Below are 22479 nucleotides of genomic sequence, written 5' to 3'. Positions count from 1 at the left end.
CATGAAGAGTGCAATAATAATAATGTGATTGAAAATAATTCAATACAAGAAACATAGTATGAAGTACTAGGACTTGTGTGAGGAAACTATCTGCAGAACCTGACACACAAATGTATTTTTGTTGTAATTATGTATTTCTGTTTTGCTTTCAAAAAGCAAAAAATCTGAGTTTCCCCTCCTAGCACCACCATATATTACTGGCGAACTTGTCTTAAAATTGAAGATCATATAAAGATTACACCATCAGGACAACAACCAAGCCTAGCTCTTTTCCTAAAGAGTTAATGTTGGATTCTTCTGTGATATGAAGGTTCTACTCTTATACTACTTTGTTCGCTACTCTTATTCATTAAATGAATAAGCGTAGTGAACAAAGAGCAAATGGCAACAGACAGAATACTATTATTCGAGACCTCCAAGGAGTCAAAGACTTCTCGACGGAGTCTATACATCATCCAAACCAGCTGACTTATCTTCCTTTAAATTCATTCACACTAGATGCACACTCACTACTTCAAAATGTAAACTATTCCACTCACTCACAGCTCTACGAGAGAAAAAAAATCCACCTATTATCTCTTTCTTAACAGCAAATAAACTTAACTTCGATGGCCCCATGTTCTCTCCTGACCTTCCATATAATGAAATATTTCAGATGATATCCTATAATAACACCCATTCAGAAATTTGTACACTTATCATATCACTCCTCTTTCTCTTGTTAACCAGAGTTTGTAGTCTACATAATCACAATCTGTCCTCAATGTAAATCCCATAATCTGGATATAATCTTTGTAACTCTTCTTTGTACCATTTCCACAGCTTCTTTATTTCCTTGGAACCTAGGAGACCAAATCTGCACACAATAATCCAAGTGCAGTCTTATCAAGGCCTTATAAAGAAGCAAAATGACTTTTTTATCCTTACTTGTCAAGGTTCTTTGACATTGCAATTATCTTCCGAGTTGGTTTTGCAAGTTTTGGTATGTTACCTTCAAACTTCAAATTCCTATCCATCATTACACCAAGATCACTAGCCTCAGTTTCTTGTAGCATAACCCCAATAATATAACATGCCATTGGTAATCTCATTATTCCCAAATGCACAACTTTACACTTATTACCATTAAATTAATAGCCATTTTTGTTTGCACAAATTTCCAGCCTATTGAAATCATTCTGAAAGTGCTGGATATCAGAACTTATCATAATGATTGTCCTGTCTATCTATGCATCATCAGCAAACAGCTGCATATCTCCTCTTAGACCCTTTTTAATGTCATTAACGCACAGATTAAACAAACAATGGCTCAAGGACAAAATCCTGGTGTACATCACTAATAACCTTAAATCTGGTAGATTCACACCCACAGAATACCATTTTCTGATATCTGTCTGTCAACCATCCACTCATCCAAGTCAATAGTTTATATTCCAAATCCATATTCTCCAGTTCATGTTACAGCCTTTCATGTGGTATCCTATTAAATGCCTTAGAAAAATCCAACTGTATCACAGTGTATCCATTCCCTTTATCCAATCAGCCATACCATTGTTATAAAATATGAACAAATTGCTAAAACATAATGTTCCTTTAGTAAACATACTGAGTACTCTTGATGTCAGTAAAGCTGTGGGACTGGATGGTATTTCACTATGAGTTTTGAGAGAATGTGCTAGGGAACTGACAATGCCTTTGACCTGGCTTTTCAATGGAAGTCTGGCTGTGGGAGAGGTGCCTATGGAATGGAAGGAAAGGTAAGAAGGCAAACACCTCCGTAGCGCAACTGGAAGAACGACGGTACATTGTGCCCTTCGATTGGAATAGGCCTAAGTTCGATTCTCATCGCAACGGGAGGAATCTTTATGTGGACTTGTTCAATCGAAGGTGAGTTAGCCGATCTCATATGGAGGTAGCAGGGTTTTTTCTCCCAGAAACTTGGGTTTTTCATCCCGCATACAGACAAATTGGCCCTTCAGAACACATGCAATTTACAGACAAAAAATACTAGTTGTGGTAGTGGTGGAGGTGGGCGGCAGATGGCGTTGATGGAGATGATTCATAGTAGAGGTTCGGTGTAGTAGTTGAGACAGTTGTAGGTGTCCTCCCGCGATGAGTCTTCGGACTCCTTGGAGGCGTCACGAAGAATAATAATAATAATAATAAAAAGATAGTGCCATTGCATAAGGGTGGTAGCAGACTGGAAGTGTCTAATTACAGGCCAGTTTGTGTGTCATCAGTAGTTGTTAAGATCTTGGAGAAAGTAGTGAGGGACCATATACAGCATTGGGCAGATGAGGATAATGTTATCTGTGAGAGTCAACATGGATTTGTGAAGGGGTGCTCTTGTTTTAGTAATATGCTAGCCATTTATAAAGTTACAAGAATATTAGATGAGGGAAAGACATATACTGCCATTTTCTTAGACTTAGCGAAGGCATTTGACAAGGTGCCACATGATAAGCTGATATTTAAATTGCAGCATATGGGTCTGGATGTCAGATTGGTCAACTGGATTCAGGATTGGCTGTCTGATAGGTATCAGAGAGTTGTGTATAGTGGAGCAGTTTCAAGTGGGGTCCTACAGGGCTCAGTACTGGGACCTATATTGTTTAACCTTCATATCAATGACACTGTCAGTGGATTGCAAGGGGATATTCAGATGATGCGAAGCTGGGATGGATTATTAGTAATAGTGCAGATGCAGAAGCCCTGCAAGAGGATTTGAATAAGCTAGATAGACGGGCAAATGAATGGGGGTTTCGGTTTAACGCGGCAAAATGTAAGGTCTTGAGGTTTGAGAAACATCGATGGGATGCTGCATACTCTATGGGAGGAGTTATACTGGAGGAAATAAGGGAGACAAGAGATCTGGGGTTGATGATTGATAGAAACCTGAACTTTAGGGGACATATTGCAAAGGTGGTGAAGGTAACACAGAGGATTGCTGCAATAATGAGAAGGACACTGACCTGCAGAGATAAAACAGTTATCATTCCATTGTATAAGTCTCTGATCAGACCATACTTAGACTATTGTTCTCAGATTTGGTCCCCAGGATTTGAAGGGGATAAATTAACTGTGGAAAGGGTATAAAGGCGGACAAAGATGGTTTCAGGACTGTACAATGATAGTTATGAGGATCGGCTGAGGGAAGGTGGACTGCAGAGTTTGGTGGATAGAAGGAGAGGTGATATGATTGAGACTTTAAACTGTTGAGAGGTGGTTACAGGGTTGACACTGGGGAGTTCTTACACTTGGTTGAACAGAGGGAAGGAGTGATGACAAGAGGCCATCCTGGAAGTTACGAAAGGAAAGTGTGAGCAAGAGGGTGAGGAGTGGTTTCTTTGCATGGAGGGTGGTTGAACCATGGAATGCATTGCCTGGTGGATTGGTGAGAGCAAGAACGGTTAATGAGTTTAAGGAGTGGTACGACAGACTTTGTGTTTCTTATGGGGGACCTCCCCTCGATGAGTCGATAGACTTTGTGTTTCTTAGGAAGGACCTAGGACCTCCCACGAGAGTCTTTTGACTCCATGGAGGCCTGAATAATAATAAACACATCCTATTCCTTGCTTGTCTGTCAATTTTCTGTACACAAGTTCTTATCAACTTCTCTAAAATCTTCACCACTATACCAGAGATACTGATAGGTCAGTAGTTAAACACACTGGTTTTTGCACCACCCTTAGCAACAGAACTATCATACATCCTTGTGTTTAAGTCTAAGGATAGCTGTGGGCCTAGAGGGCTTTGTGCTTCATGTATACTAATTAGCATTCAGAACAAGAAAGGTTTTTTTGTATTGTTTAGTTCCTCTTTGCCAAAAGTTAGTCATAAGTCAGACGTGAAGGACAGAAGATGACATGGCTAGTGGAATAGAATATTAAGAGTATGATATGAAAGGGGGGGGGGGGGGGAGATCTGGAAAGTTCCAATAAACACCTAGAACCAAAATGATATTAAAGCACTGATATAACCACAAGAAAGAACATATGAGGATATAAGAATATAAGTTACTTCATAATTCTGCTACTAGTATGTTCTCCCTTGTGGTTACATCAGTTGCTTTAATATCATTTTTGTTCTAGGTGTTATCAGAACTTTCCAGACTCTCCCCCACCCTTCATATTTTCAGGAAGGATAGAGAGAAAAGAATAGGGGTATTATTGATAGTTGAACTGCAGCCCAAAAGAAAGGTAGGAACTCAGCTCCATGTCAGTAAGAATAGTGCCTTCAGGTCAATATGGTGAAAGACAGTTGCCAAAACAAAATATACAGGGTGGTTCAAAATTCCACGTACAAACTTTGAGGGGAGGTAGAGAACATCAAAATCAACTAAATTCACATAGGAAAGCATGACCGGAAACGCCACCCAAAAGTGATAGGTGGCGCTGTTCGCCAGCACTCCAGGTGCTATTTGGGCTTCCTCATTCAAGCTTTTGACATCATACGAAGAACATGCGTCGTTTTACGCCGAGATGGCAGACAGGCACCTCGTTTATGGGTTGGCTGACAGTAATGGATGAGCAGCTGTCCTGCATCACCAAATATTTGTGTATTTGCATCAGAATTTGTGTGACTATGGATCATTCAAGGATTGCAGGCATGATAGTGGACAGCCACGATCGACGCGAAATCCTGCCATGTAAGAGGAGGTGTTGCATGCGATGGACAATAATCCAGAGACAAGCACATGTGCCGTTGCCTCCGCTATAGGAGTATCTCGATCCAGTGTATTGCACATTTTGCACTCTGAGTCCTTACATCCATTTCATCTGCAGCGGATCCAGTTACTGATGGCTGAAGATTATCCTCGATGTGTGAAATTCGTGCAGTCGTTTCTGCAGAAAAGTGCCGTAGACCTGGATTTTCCAACTTGTGTTTTGTTTAAGGATGAAGCTTCATTTACTCATGAAAGGGTCTTCAATCACCACAATGCTCATGTGTGGGCCATGAGAACCCACATGCTGTGTGATCACATGCTGCACAACAACGCTTCGCCATTAATGTATGGGCAGCTATCGTCGCTGACTGTTTAGTCAGTCCATACCCGTTACCACCCCGATTGGACTCCCAGATGTATCACACCTTTCTGGAAGAAGTTCTGCCGGATTTATTGAACAATGTTCCAATGACTGTGCATGGGCAGATGTGGTTCCAACACGACAGGGCTCCAGCCGATTTTGGCATTTCTGTGCATCAGTATTTGGACAGGTCCTTTGGGGGTTGATGGATTAGGCATGGTGGACCTGTCACATGGTTTCCCCCCCCCCACACTCTGACCTGATTTATTGAGCATCTATTTCTTTCTGTGGGGGACCCTTAAAGCCATGGTGTACGAAACACCTGTTGCCTCTGACATGGACCTTGTGGCAAGAATCGCCATCGCTAATATCTGGGAAATCCAGGTATTTTCAAAAATGTACAGCAATCAATGCATCGTCGGTGTCAGGCATGCATCACTGTTAATGGTCATAACTTTCAGCACCTGATGTGAAACCAACTACTATGTATCCAACTACTATTGAACTGTTCAGTTACACCTAATAAAGTGTTTTACACTACTTACTGCCTTGTGTTATTTCTGTATCTTTGTGTCCCTGTTAGTACCTTCTGGTGGCGTTTCCAGTCATGCTTTCCTATGTGAATATGGTTGATTTTGATGTTCTCTACCTCCCCTCAAAGTTTGTACATGGAATTTTAAACCACTCTGCACAGTCAGTTACTGCTATGAACCAGAGGATGTGAAGAATGTTGGCATGCACCGACAAATGAACTCAATGAGTGGAGGGCAAATAATATTATGGGGACGATTTCAATTATTAGAACACACACACACCAAAAGGACACATGGGAGGAAGGAAATGGAATTTATGCAGTTATTAAAAAATAATTACCTAGAGCAGCATGTGATGAAAAGGTAACAGTGGGTTGAATGCTAGATCAATCTTCATTACAGAATTTATCTACACCCAAGATGACCACATTACCATCAATTGGTGAGATGACATAGGAGGTGGCTGAGCTTCTGGAATTTTCAGTTAAGAGAGAGCATATATGGAATTACAAAGCTGGAAAGTACAACAAACTAGACACTGCATGGAATTATTAAGAGAGAGACCTCTGGGAAGTAAGAGACTCATCAATGGAGGCCACATATTACACACACAACATCCAATGGCAATCCATTCCAATAATGCACTGCTATGAGAGAAAAATCTAGATCTCACTGCCTTCTTGATGGCATTCATTATAAAGCTTCCAAGGATGCACTCTCCTCCTTTCCCCACCCTCCATAAAATGAAAAATTTCATCAACTGAAATCCTGTATGACCCTTTCAGAAGTTTAAATATCAATCATATTCCTCTATCTCCTGTTTGCTAGTGTCTGCAGTCTAAAAATTCTCAATCTGTCTTCATAATCCTGACATTTTTAACACTCTACTCTGCACTCTCTCCATTGTATCAGAATCACAACAGCAACCAGGAGATCAGACCTCTGCTCAATAGTCCAAATGAGGTCTTTATCAAGACCTTTGTAAAACAGGCAAAATAACATCCTTATCTTTACATGTTAAAGTTCGTTTCAGCACTGCAGTTATCTTTTGAGTTGCTTTTGCAATCTTTGCTACATGGCCCCTGAACTTCAACTTTCTATCTACTAGCACTCCAAGATCCCTAGCCTAATCAGTTTCTTCTAGCATAATCCCACCAATATAATATAACACAACATTGGATATCTAATCATGGCAAAGTGCATAACTTTACACTTACTGACATTGAACTGACATCCATTTCCCCAAGCCAAATTTTCCAGCCTATTCAAATTATTCTGAAAGTACTGCATTCCTGATTACCCTATCTATCTCTGAATCATCAGCAAATAGCTCTATGTTGCCTGTCAAATCCTTCCCAATGTCATCAATATATAGATTCAATAACAGTGGACCAAGGACTGAACCTTGCAGCACACCACTGATTACCTTAAATCTTGAAGCCTCACATCCTCCCATATACCACTTTTTGATATCTGTCAGTCAGCCATCCTCTTATCCATGTTAATATTTTATCTAATCCCATATTCTCCAATTTATGCAGCTTTTTCATGCTGTATTTTGTCAAAGCTTTAGCAAAATCCAGAAAAGTATCATTGTATCCATTCCCCTTGTCTAGCTCAATGGTAACATTATCATAGAATGTGAACAAGTTGCTAAAACGTGACCTCCCCCTTAGTAAACCCATGCTGTTCATTGCAAAGGAGAGATTCACTGTCAACCCATTCTGAATGCAAGCCACAACCAACTTTTCCAAAATCTTCACCATCACTCCTGAGATACTGACTGGTCAATAGTTGGATAGATTGGTCTTTGCACACCTTTTGTGCAATGGGATTACCATACATTCTTTCCACTCCTGTGGAATCTTCCATGTTCTGAGACTCAAAATATATAACCTGGTCAAGGGAGTAGTTAGTTCAGCTGAACACTCTTATCCGTATTGGTATCCCATCAGTCTGCATTCTTATTTAGTTTGTGCAACAGCTCTAATATCTCCTCATACACCTGAGTTGAACAACCTCTTCTGCATCTGTCATCCCTCACACCAGCTGCATTCAATAGCGTTATCCTTTCATTTTCGTTCTTTCTGTTACTTGCAGCATAATAATAGAATTCATTGGGGTTGTCTTTAGCTTGCAGAGTCAGTTTCCTTTCATGCTCAAATGTTGCTTTCTGTACATCACGTGCAACTCTTCTGGCCTGCTGCTTATAATTTTCATAATTGACATCATCCTTATACACACAGTATTCCTTCCTCATCATCCTTTTCTTGCAAATCTCTTACTTGATAAGAATACACATCCATTTGACTCCTGCCCTATTTATTTTTTAAACTCTTGGGACACATTCTGATACTGCATCATTTAAGTATTTTTTAAAATGCTTCCCATGTACTGTCGATATTCTTCCCATCCAGCAACCAATACCATTGCAATGAACCCAGTATACTTCTCAGTTGGTCATAATCTCCTGTTTTGTAGTTCAACATGTAACCTTTTCTGAATAGAACATTCATAAACTTAGCCACTTCTGAAGTGAATATCGCATGATCACTGTCACAAACCAGAGGCAGAAGAGTTACATCTTTAACTGAAGCACGCTCTGACACTATAATCGGATCTAACACTCTTTGGCCATGAGTTCCTTCTGTTACATTCTGTTTGAAGAAGTTGTCTCACAACAGTTCAATAAATCAGTTTCATTCTTCTCATGAGATTTTACCTACCCAAAGAATGTTTGGAAAATTAAAAGAAGCTCCAAGACTAAGGTAGCAAATTATCTACTGATCATCTCAGGATTAGTGGTAGTCAAAGTACCAGAGAGGTTGGTTAAGGGGAAAATCCAGCAATTGGTAGACAGGAACGGGATACTGAATGTAGGAGGGAGGAAAACATTGATTTGTAAAAGATAGGTCAATGCCCAAGTAACTTACCTTTTTATAATACAGGTGACATCCGAGTTGGATAAAATCAAATGGCCAGACTGCAATACTGCTGGACAAAGGATTTTGATAGGATACAATATGAAATTCTGATAAATAGATTGCAACACTACTTTTGCAACACTAATTGCAACAATAAATTGCAATTGAAATCACAACCAACAATTGGCTTGGATAGGACTGGTTATAGACCTAAAAATGAATTACTGTGTTTGTTTACAAATGCTAGAAGCATCAGAAATAAGAGAGATGAAATGGTTTCACTGATTGTTTATTTTCCCCAAAATCACTGGATTAAGTGAAACATGAATGAAGATTATATTCTAACAGGAATAGAAATGGAAGGATACAGTATTTTTTGTGAGGATAGAAAGGACAAGATAGAAAGGGAAGTAGTACTGCTGGTGATAACAGAGGAATTATATCCACATAAGGTAGACATGAAAGAGGGAAATAGTGGCAATGGTTATGAGGTAGTGTGGTGTAATGTTTAGTTGGATGTTGCTATAGGCATGGAATATGGAAGGCAGTGATGAAATAAACAACTTGGATTAGTGAACAAAGAAAGGGTAATTATTATGAGTGATTTTAATTACAGTGGCATAGGTTGGAATGAAGATATAGTAAAATAAATTTGAGTTCTTGAGAGATAACTATCTTAGGCAGCACATGAAGGAAGGTACACAAGGATAGAGAGTTCTAGATCTGATCGTTTCATCAGAGGATGTAATTGGAGAGGGGTTTCACACTTTCCTCCAGTTACTAAAAGTGATTATGAAGTGATCACCTGGGTTGTGACTAGCCATATGCAGACTTTTGTGAGGAAAGGATATGTGGAATTATAAGGCTGGTGATTATGACAAGCTTAGGAAATAGCTTGGAGCTATAATATGGAACAAGGAGTTGAGTGATAAGTAAATAAATGCTGCATGAGAACTGCACATTTATTTACTTATTAAAGAAATACACAATAGTATCAATGTGTGAATGTATTCCAAAAGCCAAAAGGCTGAATAAGGTAGGAGTAAAATGGATGAATGTGAAGCTTAAGCATGAAATATGAAAAACAAGAAGGTACTTTGGAGAAAGTACAAGATGAATAATGGTAATAATCAATTACATGAAGAATATAAAGAACAAGCTAGGAGAGTGACTCAGTAAGGAAAATAAAATTGCAATATGAGCAGAAATTGGCAAATCCAGTGAAGAAAAACCCTAGAATTTTATTTTTTTAGATATGTGGCAAGTAGAAGAAAGAATGATCATAGTAAGATGATGTTAATGGGTGAAAATGGTAGAATGGTAACTACTTCAGAAGACATTGTTGAGGTATTCAGTATCAATTTTTAAGGGTTTATATTTATATCAATTTATATTTCATCCTGATCAGGGTGGAATCAGGAGGAACTTAAGTATAGAGGATATAGGAGAGGATGGCTAACTGTGAATAAACAGGAGGTATTTGAGGAATACTTTCTGTCAATAACCCGATAGGATTTGATGACACATCACCATGTATCTTAAGGGAATGTTCCAGGGAATTGGTAGTAGCATTGGCATGCCTCTTTAATAAGTCTTGAAACAGCACAGTTACAAGGGAATGGAAGGAGGGTAAAATGGTTCCACTGCATAAAAGGTGGTGATAAGGCTGTAGCTTCAAATTATAGGCCAATCTGGAGTTGCAGTGAAGGTACTGGAGAGACTGGTGAGAAGTAGGATACAGAAATGGGTTTATAATAGCAATATTCTCTGTGGTTATCAGCAGTTTGTTATAAGCAGATCATGTTTCACTAACTTACTTATGTACTATAACAAGGTGACAAATAATAAATTTAGTTTATTATTTGTATCACTACTTGTCTTAGTATCTCCCATAATGCAAAGCACATCTCCTTGTGGTGCATGTATAATGCTATGCATTAAGGGAAGGGCCACTACCCAGACCGGTTTCGACCTTTCTTGAGGTCTCTTCAGTAAGAGCCAGACCCAGGGAGGTGATACTAAAATGGAAGAGATGATACTAAGAAGCAATGGAGAAGTCATATTTACCTATATGAGTTGCCAAAAGGTGTCTCACCTTATTATTAAATTACTCTGGATTCAGAGAAAGATGTTGAAAGTTTTTTTTTCCCACTTGGTTAGACTATAATAAATTTAGTTTAATCCTTTATCCAAGTGTAAGCAAACAAAGTTTGCACCTGAAGTATCTTCAGGACTGAGACAACTTGTGGTAAAGGTGACCAAACTTCCAACAAGGTGACAAATACCTTGGACAAGGAAGATGCATATACAGTGATGTACTTGGATTTTGCAAAAGCTTTTGATAGACTGCCACATAAGTTGGTAAAAAAATTGAAACAGATAGGATTGGATAACAGAGTTCTGAGTTGGATCAGTGACTGGCTGTCAGATAGCTATCAGAAAGTTGTACATGGTGCGGATTCAGTACCCCAAAAGAGGAAGGTCACTAGTTGTGTACTGCAGGGGTCAGTTTTGAGATGATTGTTGTTCAATTTGTATGTTAATGATATTAGGATCGGTATAACTAGTGATATGCAGCTGTTTGCTGATGATGCAAAACTAGGGGAGAGCAATGCAGAGTCAAGCTGATGCTATGGCCTTACAAGAGGACTTGAATAGATTGCATGAATGGGCAGGTAAGCAGAATAATCAGTTCAATGTTGCAAAGTGTCAGGTTGTGAGATTTGATAAACAATGATGGGATGCAAAGTATATACTTGGAGGGGGAAACTTTAAAGGAAGTAGAGGAGATGCGAGATCATCAGGAGTGATGGTAGACAAGGACTTGAAATTCAGGGCCCACGTTGCACATGTTGCGAAGCCATCACATTGGATAATGGCAATGATGTGCGAGGATCCTGATATGCAGAAATAGAGAAATTATGATGCCACTGTATAAGGCCTTGATCAGGCCTCATTTATTAATGTGCACAGATTTGGTCGCCGGGTTTTCATGGTGACGTAGATATGTTCGTAATGGTCTAGAGAAGATTCACAAAAGTGGTCAGTGGTCTTTGGAATGTGGAGTATGAGAACTGATTGAGAGAATGTAAATTGCATGACCTCATGAATAGGAGGAAGAGGGGGGGGGGGGCATGATCGAGACATATAAGCTAGTCAGAAGTTATCAGGTTGACATAGAAGAGATTTTTCATAGAATGGAAAATCTCTTCTAGAAACTGTACAAGGAAGGTGTGAGGAGCAGGTTCTTTGCATGGAGAGTGGTTAGTAAGTAGAATGCATCGCCTGAGTGCATTGTGAATGTAGACACATTGAATCAGTTTAAAGCACAGTTGGATGAGCATTGTGTGCAATAGTGTACTTCCCATGATGAGTCTGACTCCATGGAGGTCAGTTAGTATTAATAACAGTGCCAGATTACCAAATAGGCAAAGTAGGCACCGGTCTATTGGGCCCCATGCTGTTTAGGGATCCTGCAACAATGGATCAAAATAATATTGATTTGATCTTGAAAGAAAATTATAATCAAGCTTTCTGTAATTGTTTCCAAAAGATAGAAAAAATGAATCAACTCAAAGAAACGAAAACTTTACATTAATGTTATCCCACTAGAGCATGCACACGAGAAACCTCCAGAAATGAAGTTTTGTTTGTTTATTAAAATTAAAAATTCCTTTTTGTTTAATAATATTGTGTAATATTGTTTAATAACATTGTTTATTTGTTGAATAACATTAATAATTGTTAATGTTTGGGAAACATCGATGGGATGCTGCATACTCTATGGGAGGAGTTATACTGGAGGAAGTAGGGAGACAAGAGATCTGAGGTTGATGATTGATAGAAAACTGAAGTTTAGGGGACATATTGCAAAGGTGGTAAAGGTAACACAGAGGATTGCTGCAATTATGAGAAGGACACTGACCTGCAGAGATAAGAGGGTTATCATTCCATTGTATAAGTCTCTGATCAGACCACACTTGGACTATTGTTCTCAGATTTGGTCCCCAGGATTTCAAGGGGATAAATTAACTGTGGAAAGGATACAAAGACAGATGACAAAGATGGTTTCAGGACTGTACAAGGATAGTTATGAGGATCGGCTGAGGGAATGTGGACTGCAGAGTTTGGTGGATAGAAGAAGGAGAGGTGATATGATTGAGACTTTTAAACTGTTGAGAGGTGGTTACAGGGTTGACACTGGGGAGTTCTTTCGCTTGGTTGAACAGCGGGAAGGAGTGATGAGAAGAGGCCATCCCTGGAAGTTACGAAAGGAAACTGAGCAAGAGGGTAAGGAGTGATTTCTTTGCGTGGAGGGTGGTTGAACCGTGGAATGCACTGCCTGATGGAGTGGTGGGAGCGAGAACAGTCAATGAGTTTAAGGAGTGGTATGATAGACTTTGTGTTTCTTAGGAAGGACCTCCCACGATGAGTCTTTTGACTCCATGGAGGCCTGAATAATAATAATAATGTTTGTTTTGTGTAATAAAACTGGTTTATTAGAATTTTTGTTTGGTAAAATTAAAAACATATTAGGAGATAATTTGCGAGGGGGGGGGGGCTGAGATTTCGACTGCCTAGGGGCCTACACAGGGTTTAATCTGGCACTGATTAATAATAATAACAAATTAAGATGAATGTGAAGTTGTCAATTTCAATAAGAAGGTGATTGACAGAGATAGATGGTAGTTTATTCAGGAGGAGTAGAGTCTGGTAGAAGGTCTATGCAACAGGGTTCCATACTTGGGCCATTATATAATTTGTACATTAATGATCTGCAATGAAATATTCAGTTGTTTGCTGATGATGCAAAAACTGGATAAGGCATTAGTGAATATAGATGTTAAATTTTTTCAGGATGATTAAACAGACTGGAAGCATGAACCAAGGAAAGCAAATGTCAGTTTAATGTGGCAAAGTGTAGGGTTATGCATTTTAGGGGTGAAAAGTTGTGTACTAAATTCATAGAACTTCAAAAAAATTCACAAGACCCATCATTAACCTGAATTCTTATCTAATCTTTAAAAGGAAACTGTGGTATAACTATAAACAACAAAATTACCTGATAACCATAGTATCTGCAGCTTTGCTGATGATATTTTTTTTCTTTCCTATTTTTTTTTTTTTTATTTTTTATTTCATTTGACAAATCTTGCAGGGCTCATCCATACATCCTAAGGGACAAGGTATGCCTATCAATGCCTTAAAACACTGATCTCACTGCCATATTTCAGTGGAGTGTGGATTACTTGTCAAATTTAATACCATTAAAACAATTGTTTTATTTCACGTAAATGATACAAATAACACAGGGACTGCCAATATCAAATATCTTATTGGACTGACACCTCTAGCTTCTAAGCCACAGCTTCTGCCTCCCAAAAACTAGGTATCCTTTTTCACTCAAGACATTTCTCCTACTCCAGATTTATTGCAGTCACTTTCTCAGAGTTTATGCCTCTTCTACTGGTATTCTCATTGGAGCTGTTCCACTGAACTAGCTGCCACCATTCCACCAATTTTCCTCATGTATGTAAATACATGAGAAACTGCTAGTCAATATCTGTTCACTATCCAACTCCAAACTCTCATCTTCTTCTTTTATTCTATATATGTCTGTGATTTGGAACAGTCTTCCCTATACAGCTTTACCTAAAGAAGATTACAACCTCCAGTCAACAGGCTTCTTTCTTCTTAACCACTTGCCAAAACATAGGCAGTGTTGCAGTCTTTTGTGTGGGGAATGAAATAACAAAGACAGTGACTAGCAGAAATAATGTGATGATTTCATTGTAAAGAACCCTAATCAGATCATATCTAAAGTATATACAGATCCAGTCATTGGCAATGGGATTTCATGTAATCTACAGAGTCAGGCAAATAGGAGATATGATATGACTGGGATATATGTTGTTCAGAAATGCTCAAATACATGATGATTTTACAAAAAGTAGGGGAAAAAAAAAGAGGTCATCCTTTAAGTTGTGCAAGGGAGTAGTGATCAAGAAATGTGAAGCAACTTTTGCATAGCACATGGAATACACACATTAAACAATTATAAAGGTGCAATAGATTGTATGGGACCTAGAATAAACCTCTCATGATGAGTGACACCATGGAAATCCTGTAATAAAAAGATGCCGCTTTTTCAGGTATTTTATAGGAGTTCTTCGATTTGATTAATTAATCTTAATGATTTATGAAGGGCTTTAAACTCGTGAGGATGACACCTGCATACAGAAAAAAGTAATTTATGTCTGATATTTTATCATCAGGTTTAATACTTTCCTTAATAATGTGATCCATACATAGTTTACAAATCGAAGACAATAAAGAAAAGAAAGATCCTAAGAGAGAGTCAAAGAATCTTATTAGATAGATATACAGTAGATTTTTAATATGGATGAAAACAAGAATGTTATAAAGATCACAAGTAGATTTGTTTAGAAAATTATATGCTATGCATTGTTTTAACAATGTATAGCATATTGTTGATGAATGAACTTAAAGTCAAAAAAAGTGTAAAAACAGTATGTTTGCACAGTTAGCCGAGTGGCTATGTGCTTCGCAACCATATGCCTGGGAAAGGAGTGTCCTAGGTTCAATTCCCGTCGCAGACGTGAGGAGCTTAAGGATCTTTCTCAGCCAAGTTAGCCAGTCTTGGGTGTGGACAGCAGGGCTTTTCTCTTCAGTTCATCTGCGGTTTTTCATCCTGCAAGTAGGCAAACTGGCCCTGTGAAGACACAGGCTACAGTCATAGGACACACCGGGAGGCACAGAGCTAGCCACCTTATCCTCGGGACAAATACAGCTTAGAAGAGCTAAGGATAGATTCGTAACTACTTCTTCCCTTCACATATTAGACCTAGTGGCCTAATATGTGAAGGGAAGAAGAAGAAAAACAGTAAAAAAAGATGATGTAATTAGAGTATTTTGTCATTAACATTATTAAAATGATTTTGATCACATAATGCAATACTTACCAATGCCAGTAACTGAAGAAGGGAAAGATCTTCAGCATCATTATGCTCATGTCCATCTAGTAACTGAGAATCACCATTTATTACATTTTGGCCATTTTCTACATTCTTTTTTTTACTTTCACTAGAAAAGGCATTTTTAGTCAATTGTTTCCACCTTTTCTTTGGTCCTTTTTTATGACTATTATTAAAGTTCTGTTTCTTTTGTTGAAGGATTGCAGCAAGTTCAATTGCTTTATTATCCCCTGCTCTTGATGCCTGCAAAAAATCAAAACTATTAGCCTTTTTCCCCTCAGCAGCTTTTAGTGTACAATTAACAGGAGAACAAAGTTGACAACTCTTACAAACTTGGTAACATGATTTAGTCAGCACTGAACTATTATCTAATTTTTTATTAATATTTTGACTATGAACAGATCCCATACTGTCATTTACTTTAAACACCAGATTGGCCACATCTACTAAGGAGATGTTTATTCTCTTCAACTGCTACTAGTGAATCTGCTTGATGTGAGCACTAATAGTCCTGAGGTACAGCTACCTTAGTTTAACAAGATTCCCGGTGATAGGATTAAATAAACTCTACAGCACTTCATATGATTCACAACATGCATTCATCCATTAGTAATTTACAATGAAAAAAATGGCATTCAATTTTAAATCACTCAATCCAAATAGATCTGCAGTATGCTAATGTATTCTGAAGACTTTTTTTTTTAATTAACACCCAAAAGATATTTTGCTCATGATAAGTGAATAGCTGCAGAAGTGGTTGCTATAAGCTGCTTCTCAGGAAAAAAAAAAACAGGCTCTGATAAAAGTGAGAGATCAAGAAAAAGTATGGAGGAGTTAAAGATCACAGGTAAAATGGATAAGTCTATGACACCACCTATCCATGAATTACTTTGTTTGCAAATGCAATGCTAGGAATTATTAGAAATAAGGATGAAATTGTTGCATTCAGTTGAATTTCCCCAAAATCAGTGATGCCAATGAAACATGACTGGATGAGGATGATAGTGATGAGAAGAGAGATATGGTATTTTTATTGAAGACAGGGAGAGCAAAAGGGAAGAGAAGTGCTGTTGATGATAGCAGAGAAATCAAGTCTGAACAAGGTGGAGATGTGGAAGAATACTAGAAGTGGTTCTGAGGCAGTATGATGTGAGATAGAAAAAAATTATATTTCAAGTGATTTACCACATGAAACAGAGGGCATTCAAAGAATGAGAATCTTGGATTTGTCATCATAAGGAGTTAAGATGCCATAATTATTACATCCCCAAAAAGCAAGCATAGCAAATTCCTACTGAGGATTCAGAAGATGGAAAAAATTAGTGTTTCTTTAACCAGCTACAAGACATACTAGGTAGGTTTAAGAAGGATGATAAGTTATATTAGGATAAATTAAAAATACCAAGATATTATATTTTTGGTTTAATATCCAAGTGGCTGCTCTTCTAAGCATGACACCCAGACTAGTACCTAGGTCATCTGTGGATGATTTGGTGCCCACACGTCAAACCTGAATGGGGAAGCATAGGAAGCAGCTGCTGCATAGTCTCAACGGCGTCCTTGATGCTTCTGTTCTAGTGGCCTCATCGCCAGAGCGATCGCACCGTAACAGTATGAAAGCAACTCCTGCTAGCACTACCTTTCGACACATGAGGCATGAAAAGTATTGTTGCAGTGGCTAGATGGGATTCTGACTTAGAGGCGTTCAGTCATAATCCCACAGGATGGTAGCGTTTGAACCACTGTCACTAGACCAAGCACATGTACCAAGTGTTCGAACCTGCAGTTCCTCTCGTACTGAGCAGGATTACTATCGCAACGACTAGTCATCAGCAGACAGGACTCTCTTGATACTGGCTAAGTGGGCAATCTCCTACCACCAAGCTCTAAGAACCTAAAGATGTTCAGTTCTTTTCAGGGGAATCCAGACCTAATACCACTCAGAGTCATCCCACATCTTGAACCTAAAAGCATTCAATTGGAGATGTACGTGAAGCATAATATGGCCATGAACTAGCCACCTTGGCCTCCTTTTTTATTAACATCAGCAGGCAACGATGGAGCCTGGGATCTCGCTAATGCCAGGTCAAGGCCAACCGCGGATTTTGACAGTCGAGCTTGCCTCCTCTATAAATTTCATACTTCTTTCTCCAATTAAATGACATTGATCTTTTTTCTAACCTGACTTAATTTAAGCTAGCTGTAAGCTAGCTTAAATTATCTTACATCTAAGAGCTATGAGCTCACCTACTCCTATAGAAGAATCTCAATTTCATATTAGTACCTCACAGAGAAATTCATTATGGTCTTTAGGTGTGAAACCAAATCCCCGAGTCAGAGTATGAGTCTCAATAGATCGCAGTATGATAGCTGCTCTTCCAAGCACAACACCCAGAGCAGTACCTAGGTCATCAGCAGACAATTTGGAGCCTGCACATCACACCTAAATGGTGCAGTGAAGGAAGCAGCTGCCGTATAGTCACAACAGCTGCCTTGATGCTTCTTGTAGTGGCCTCATCACCACTCGAATTTGCACCTTTTCTGTATATTTCATGCTTCTTACTCTAATTAATGATACTGATCTGTTTTCTAATTAACCAGCTAACTTAATCTATCTTACATCTAGCGCTATGAGCTTACCTACTCCTATATAGAAGGATCTCATTATTTTCATACTTATATGTTATATCTCACATAGTAATACATTTGTCACAGGTTCATACTATTGAACCACCAACTCACCCCAGTGAGAAGTCCATTGCTAGACATTCCGAGAAAGGTTCCCAACAAGTACTTTGCTGGGGCAGGATGATGGATTAATTGAGTACACCCCTCCAGACGGCCGATAGCCAATTTCCTACGATAAGCTCGTGTGCATAGGTGGGATGGCAATTCCCCAAGTAAAAAACAGCAGGAAGGCCCAATCCTTCTCAGACTTCGCAATGCAGCTAGGCATATCTATTCGGGATCCTTGTACAAGGCCACCCAGACCTGGTATAACGAGAGTAGTTCACCAGGAATTTCAAAATTTGTGCAGTTGGCACTCATCAGGCTTCCCCTGATGATTTTTTTTTATAAACAGAATTTGTAGGTTATCTCACTGGCTGAACTAGGGCTTGATCCAACACGTCCACCTCAAGGAGTCATGTTTACTCCTGCCAATTGCCAACAATCTTCATTGATATTCTTCCACTTAAACATTCAAACTACTAGCCAAAAACATTGGCAGCAACACCTCTCAAAGACCAGTGCAAATTGCTGTGCTTTAATTAGACAGATTTCCTGTGGTCCATGCCAGTTCTGTGTCGGCTGTTAGTAACCAGCTGATACGATCGTGCCAAATGGCCATTTGGCACGCCGAGCAGCTGAAGCATTCCACAAGAAGGCCCAATGTTGATCCGGGCTCAACCGTTCCATCACTGCTCAGTTTCACCCAGTCCTGGTGCAGTGCAATACCTGCTTTGAACCCCAGCCTAACTGATCCAGTCCTCAAGGTTATGGATCCATCTTACAGACTTCCCTTACCTACATTATTCTATCGACTAGAGGTTGTTGACCTTGGAGACCTGCTGCAAATATGGCTATTGTCCAGAATGAAAATCACACTCTCCCTTGGGTTTTCAAGGGCTGACAGGAGCGCTTTGGACACCACAGGACTCTGTGCTATATGGGGATAGCATCCCTATCTCTGGACAAACCGATTCCAGGGAGCAAAACCCTTACAAAGAAAAGGCAACTCTCCCCAGGACTTCTGTTGACTTCTCCAAGTTTCGTTGTGTTACCACACTTGGCCAATCTCCATGTCCGGGAATGTTAACCCGATTCCCTTTCAGTCTACTGGAAGGACTTTTTTTTTCTCGCAATGTCCTGCTTCAGAACGGATTTCTCCTATTCCTTAGGACCGAGTGACCCATGTTCAACTGCTGTTCACATGGAACCCTTCTCGACCTCAGTCCTCAAGGTTCTCACTTAAGTATTTGCTATTACCACCAAGATCCAGGTAGCTCCAGACGTGCTTAAGTCCAGCACCTTCCATGCATGCTGCTGCGACCCACCTCGTTAGCAGAGTGGTTAGTGTATCTGCTCTCCACAAAAGGCTGTGGGTTCGAATCCTGCCATGGGTATGGATGTTTGCAATTGTCTGTGAAAATACTAGTGGTGCTAGCAGGCAGTAGATGGAGTTGGTGTAGATAGTGCAGTTTGCTGTAGTTGGTGGAGACGGAGAGTTGTAGAGTAGAGTAGGTGCCCTCCCTCGATGAGTCTTTGGACTCCTTGGAGGTGTCACGTAATAATAATAATAAAGTTTGTGCATGAAGTAACTTCAAGACTGGGCAACTCATATATAGATGCTAATGACTTCACATCACTTGCCTTAGTTTAACCAAGTGGAAAAACTTTCAAGTTATTTTAGGGTTTTTGAATGCCATGGTTAGCAGTGATTCCAGGTACTGGGCAGGAGTAATTGAACCATTTGACATTAACAATTGCAGTAGCAATGGTGATACTCATCCATTTATATAAGTTAGATGGATTGTGGATTGCCAATAACTAACAACTATTTCAAGCATAGATATTGACAAGTGCACTGGATCTCATCTGATGGTATCCACAAGAACATGATTGATCATGTTCTAATTAACAGCAAAGGGGTTCTGTGCAGAATACTAGGATGTACAGAGAATTTACCAGGATGAGTTGCTCAGAGGCAACTCACCCTGAAAAATTCCCTTGTAAAGAAAGAGCGAGTCTATATGATCATCAGGGCATTAAGAGCATGCAGGCGCCGCTACGAAGGGGGTGCTGCTGCTGGCACGGTTCATAAATTCATTTTTAAGAAACAAAATTATCATAAAAACAAAAAATTCTTAGAATGATCAATAATAAAATAAATAAGGCTGGATAAAAATTTTTAAAAAAATTGTATATTGCTGCCTCTTTGATCAGCTGGCTGTTTACAATTTTGCAGCGAAAGCAAGCTAAATGCTTGCCTGCAGAATGTTGTCTACTGCAGTCTATCTAAAGTGAAACGGTGAATGGTTTTTATGCGCAGAAACGAATTTTTGTACAAAACATTTGTTGCCAGGTAACCAGTCATATATGACTGGTTACCTAGCAACAAGAGCCTACTGACATGTGTACCATACGACTATATGGTATGCATGTCAGTAGGCTACTGACGGTAGTGCTGTACGGACTATTATTTTGTCTCTGTGTCGTGTTATACCCACAAGTATAACATGTCGTTATACCAACAAGAAATTATTACTAATTTCTTATGGGTATAAAATAGAAATGGACTCAAATTTAAAAAAAAAAAGTCATCCGGTGCACAAAATCGTAAGCATCATGCTGCAAAAGAAGCAGATATTAAGAAACAAACTGGGGCTCTTAATAAATTTGTTAAAATATTAAAATATTCTGATGCAGATCGTATCCAACTCGATACATCAGAAATCGGAGTTCATGAACAATGTACATCATCCAGTTTGTATCAAAGTACTATTGCAACTATTGAACAAGCGCATGATTTATGTGAAAAACAGTTAGGAGAAGATTTAGTTGTAGTTGACCACGAAACTATCACATTGTTAGTCTCTGTAAATTTAGAAGATCCAGGTGAATTGGAAAATATTGATGAAAAATTACAAGTTGTTTTAATTGAAATGGGGCCTATTCAAAAGAAAAATATAATATATCCCAGAGATATATATGGTCGTAAATTTGGCAACACGTATTATAATAGAAAAATGGAAAACGGGGAGCTAGTGCCAGGGTTATTTCTCCTGGAAACGCGGGTTTTTCATCCTGCATACAGGCAAATCGGCCCTTCAGAACACATGCAATTTACAGACATAGAATACCAGTTGTGGTGGAGGTAGGTAGTAGATGGCACTGATTCATAGTAGAGGTTCGGTGTAGTGGTTGAGACAATTGTAGGTGTCCTCCTGCGATGAGTCTTCGGACTCTTTAGAGGTGTCAGGAATAATAATAATAACTTTGCATAGACATGAGACTAGTTTAACTCACATGAAAAATTTCTTAAAATGGAAGGAACTTGATAAAAATTTAAAAAACAAAACTACTATTGATTACCACACTCAAAGCATGTATGAAATGGAAAACAAACATTGGATGAGTGTTTTAGAATGCTTGATTGAAATTATAAAATTTCTTGGTAGCCAAAATTTAACTTTTCATGGATCATCTGATAAATTATATGAAAGGAATAACGGCAATTTTTTAAAATCAGTCGAACTGTTTGCGAAGTTTGATCCCGTTATGGAAAATCATGTTGAAAGGGCCCTACAATGAAACAACAGAGTACACTATTTGAGTAAAGACAGTCAAAATGAAATATTGGAAACTAAGTAACGCAATCAGGGATACAATTTTATTATCAATTCGAAAATCTAAATATTATTCCATAATTTTAGACTGCACACCTGATGCAAGTAAAACAGAACAAATGACCATTATTATTCTCTTTGTTTCCTGTGACAATGGAATTGTCAAGATCAGGGAAAATTTTTTAGGTTTTCAGATACATCAGATTCCACAGGACGTGGTTTATGTGCAACAATAATGGAACAACTGCAAAAATGGAACATTCCCATACTCTAATCATTAATGATGCAAGCAAAGTGAATGCAGATACAATTAGTTTCTTTGCAATTATTCATGAAATATACAATTTCTTTTCATTCTCTCACAAACGTTGGGCAATCCTTTTAAAGTTCGCAAAAAATTTAACATTGAAACAGACATCAGAAAAGTGATGGGAAAGTAAAATTAATGCAATCCGCCCTCTGCGATATCAGTTAGGAGAAATTTATGATGCACTTTTTGAAATTTTAAATAATCAAAATTTTAATAAAGAAACTCAGCATGAAGCATTATGTGCTAAAATAAATTACTACAAATTTATTTGCTCTCTTAAAACTTGGCATGATTTACTTAACAGAATAAACCCTGTGAGTAAAATGCTTCAAGACAAAAATAT

At 38.7% G+C, this 22479-nt stretch overlaps 1 protein-coding gene across 1 annotated transcript in view; it reads right to left on the bottom strand.

The window, feature by feature from the left end:
* LOC150109589 (inositol-trisphosphate 3-kinase homolog) overlaps nucleotides 1–22479 on the bottom strand; it is a 308848-nt gene that overhangs the window by 140777 nt on the left and 145592 nt on the right. Inside the window, exon 2 of the mRNA XM_090409129.1 lies at nucleotides 15468–15722. Within this exon, the coding sequence (XP_090265255.1) occupies nucleotides 15468–15722 (255 nt within the window). The remainder of the gene's footprint in view (nucleotides 1–15467; nucleotides 15723–22479) is intronic.

This window comes from Typopeltis vanoorti, chromosome 2 (genome assembly GCF_054136105.1).
Source record: "Typopeltis vanoorti isolate ZY-2024b chromosome 2, IOZ_Tvanoo_1.0, whole genome shotgun sequence".
Taxonomy (NCBI): Eukaryota; Metazoa; Arthropoda; class Arachnida; order Uropygi; family Thelyphonidae; genus Typopeltis; species Typopeltis vanoorti.
This window is presented reverse-complemented; position numbering and strand designations above follow the sequence as displayed.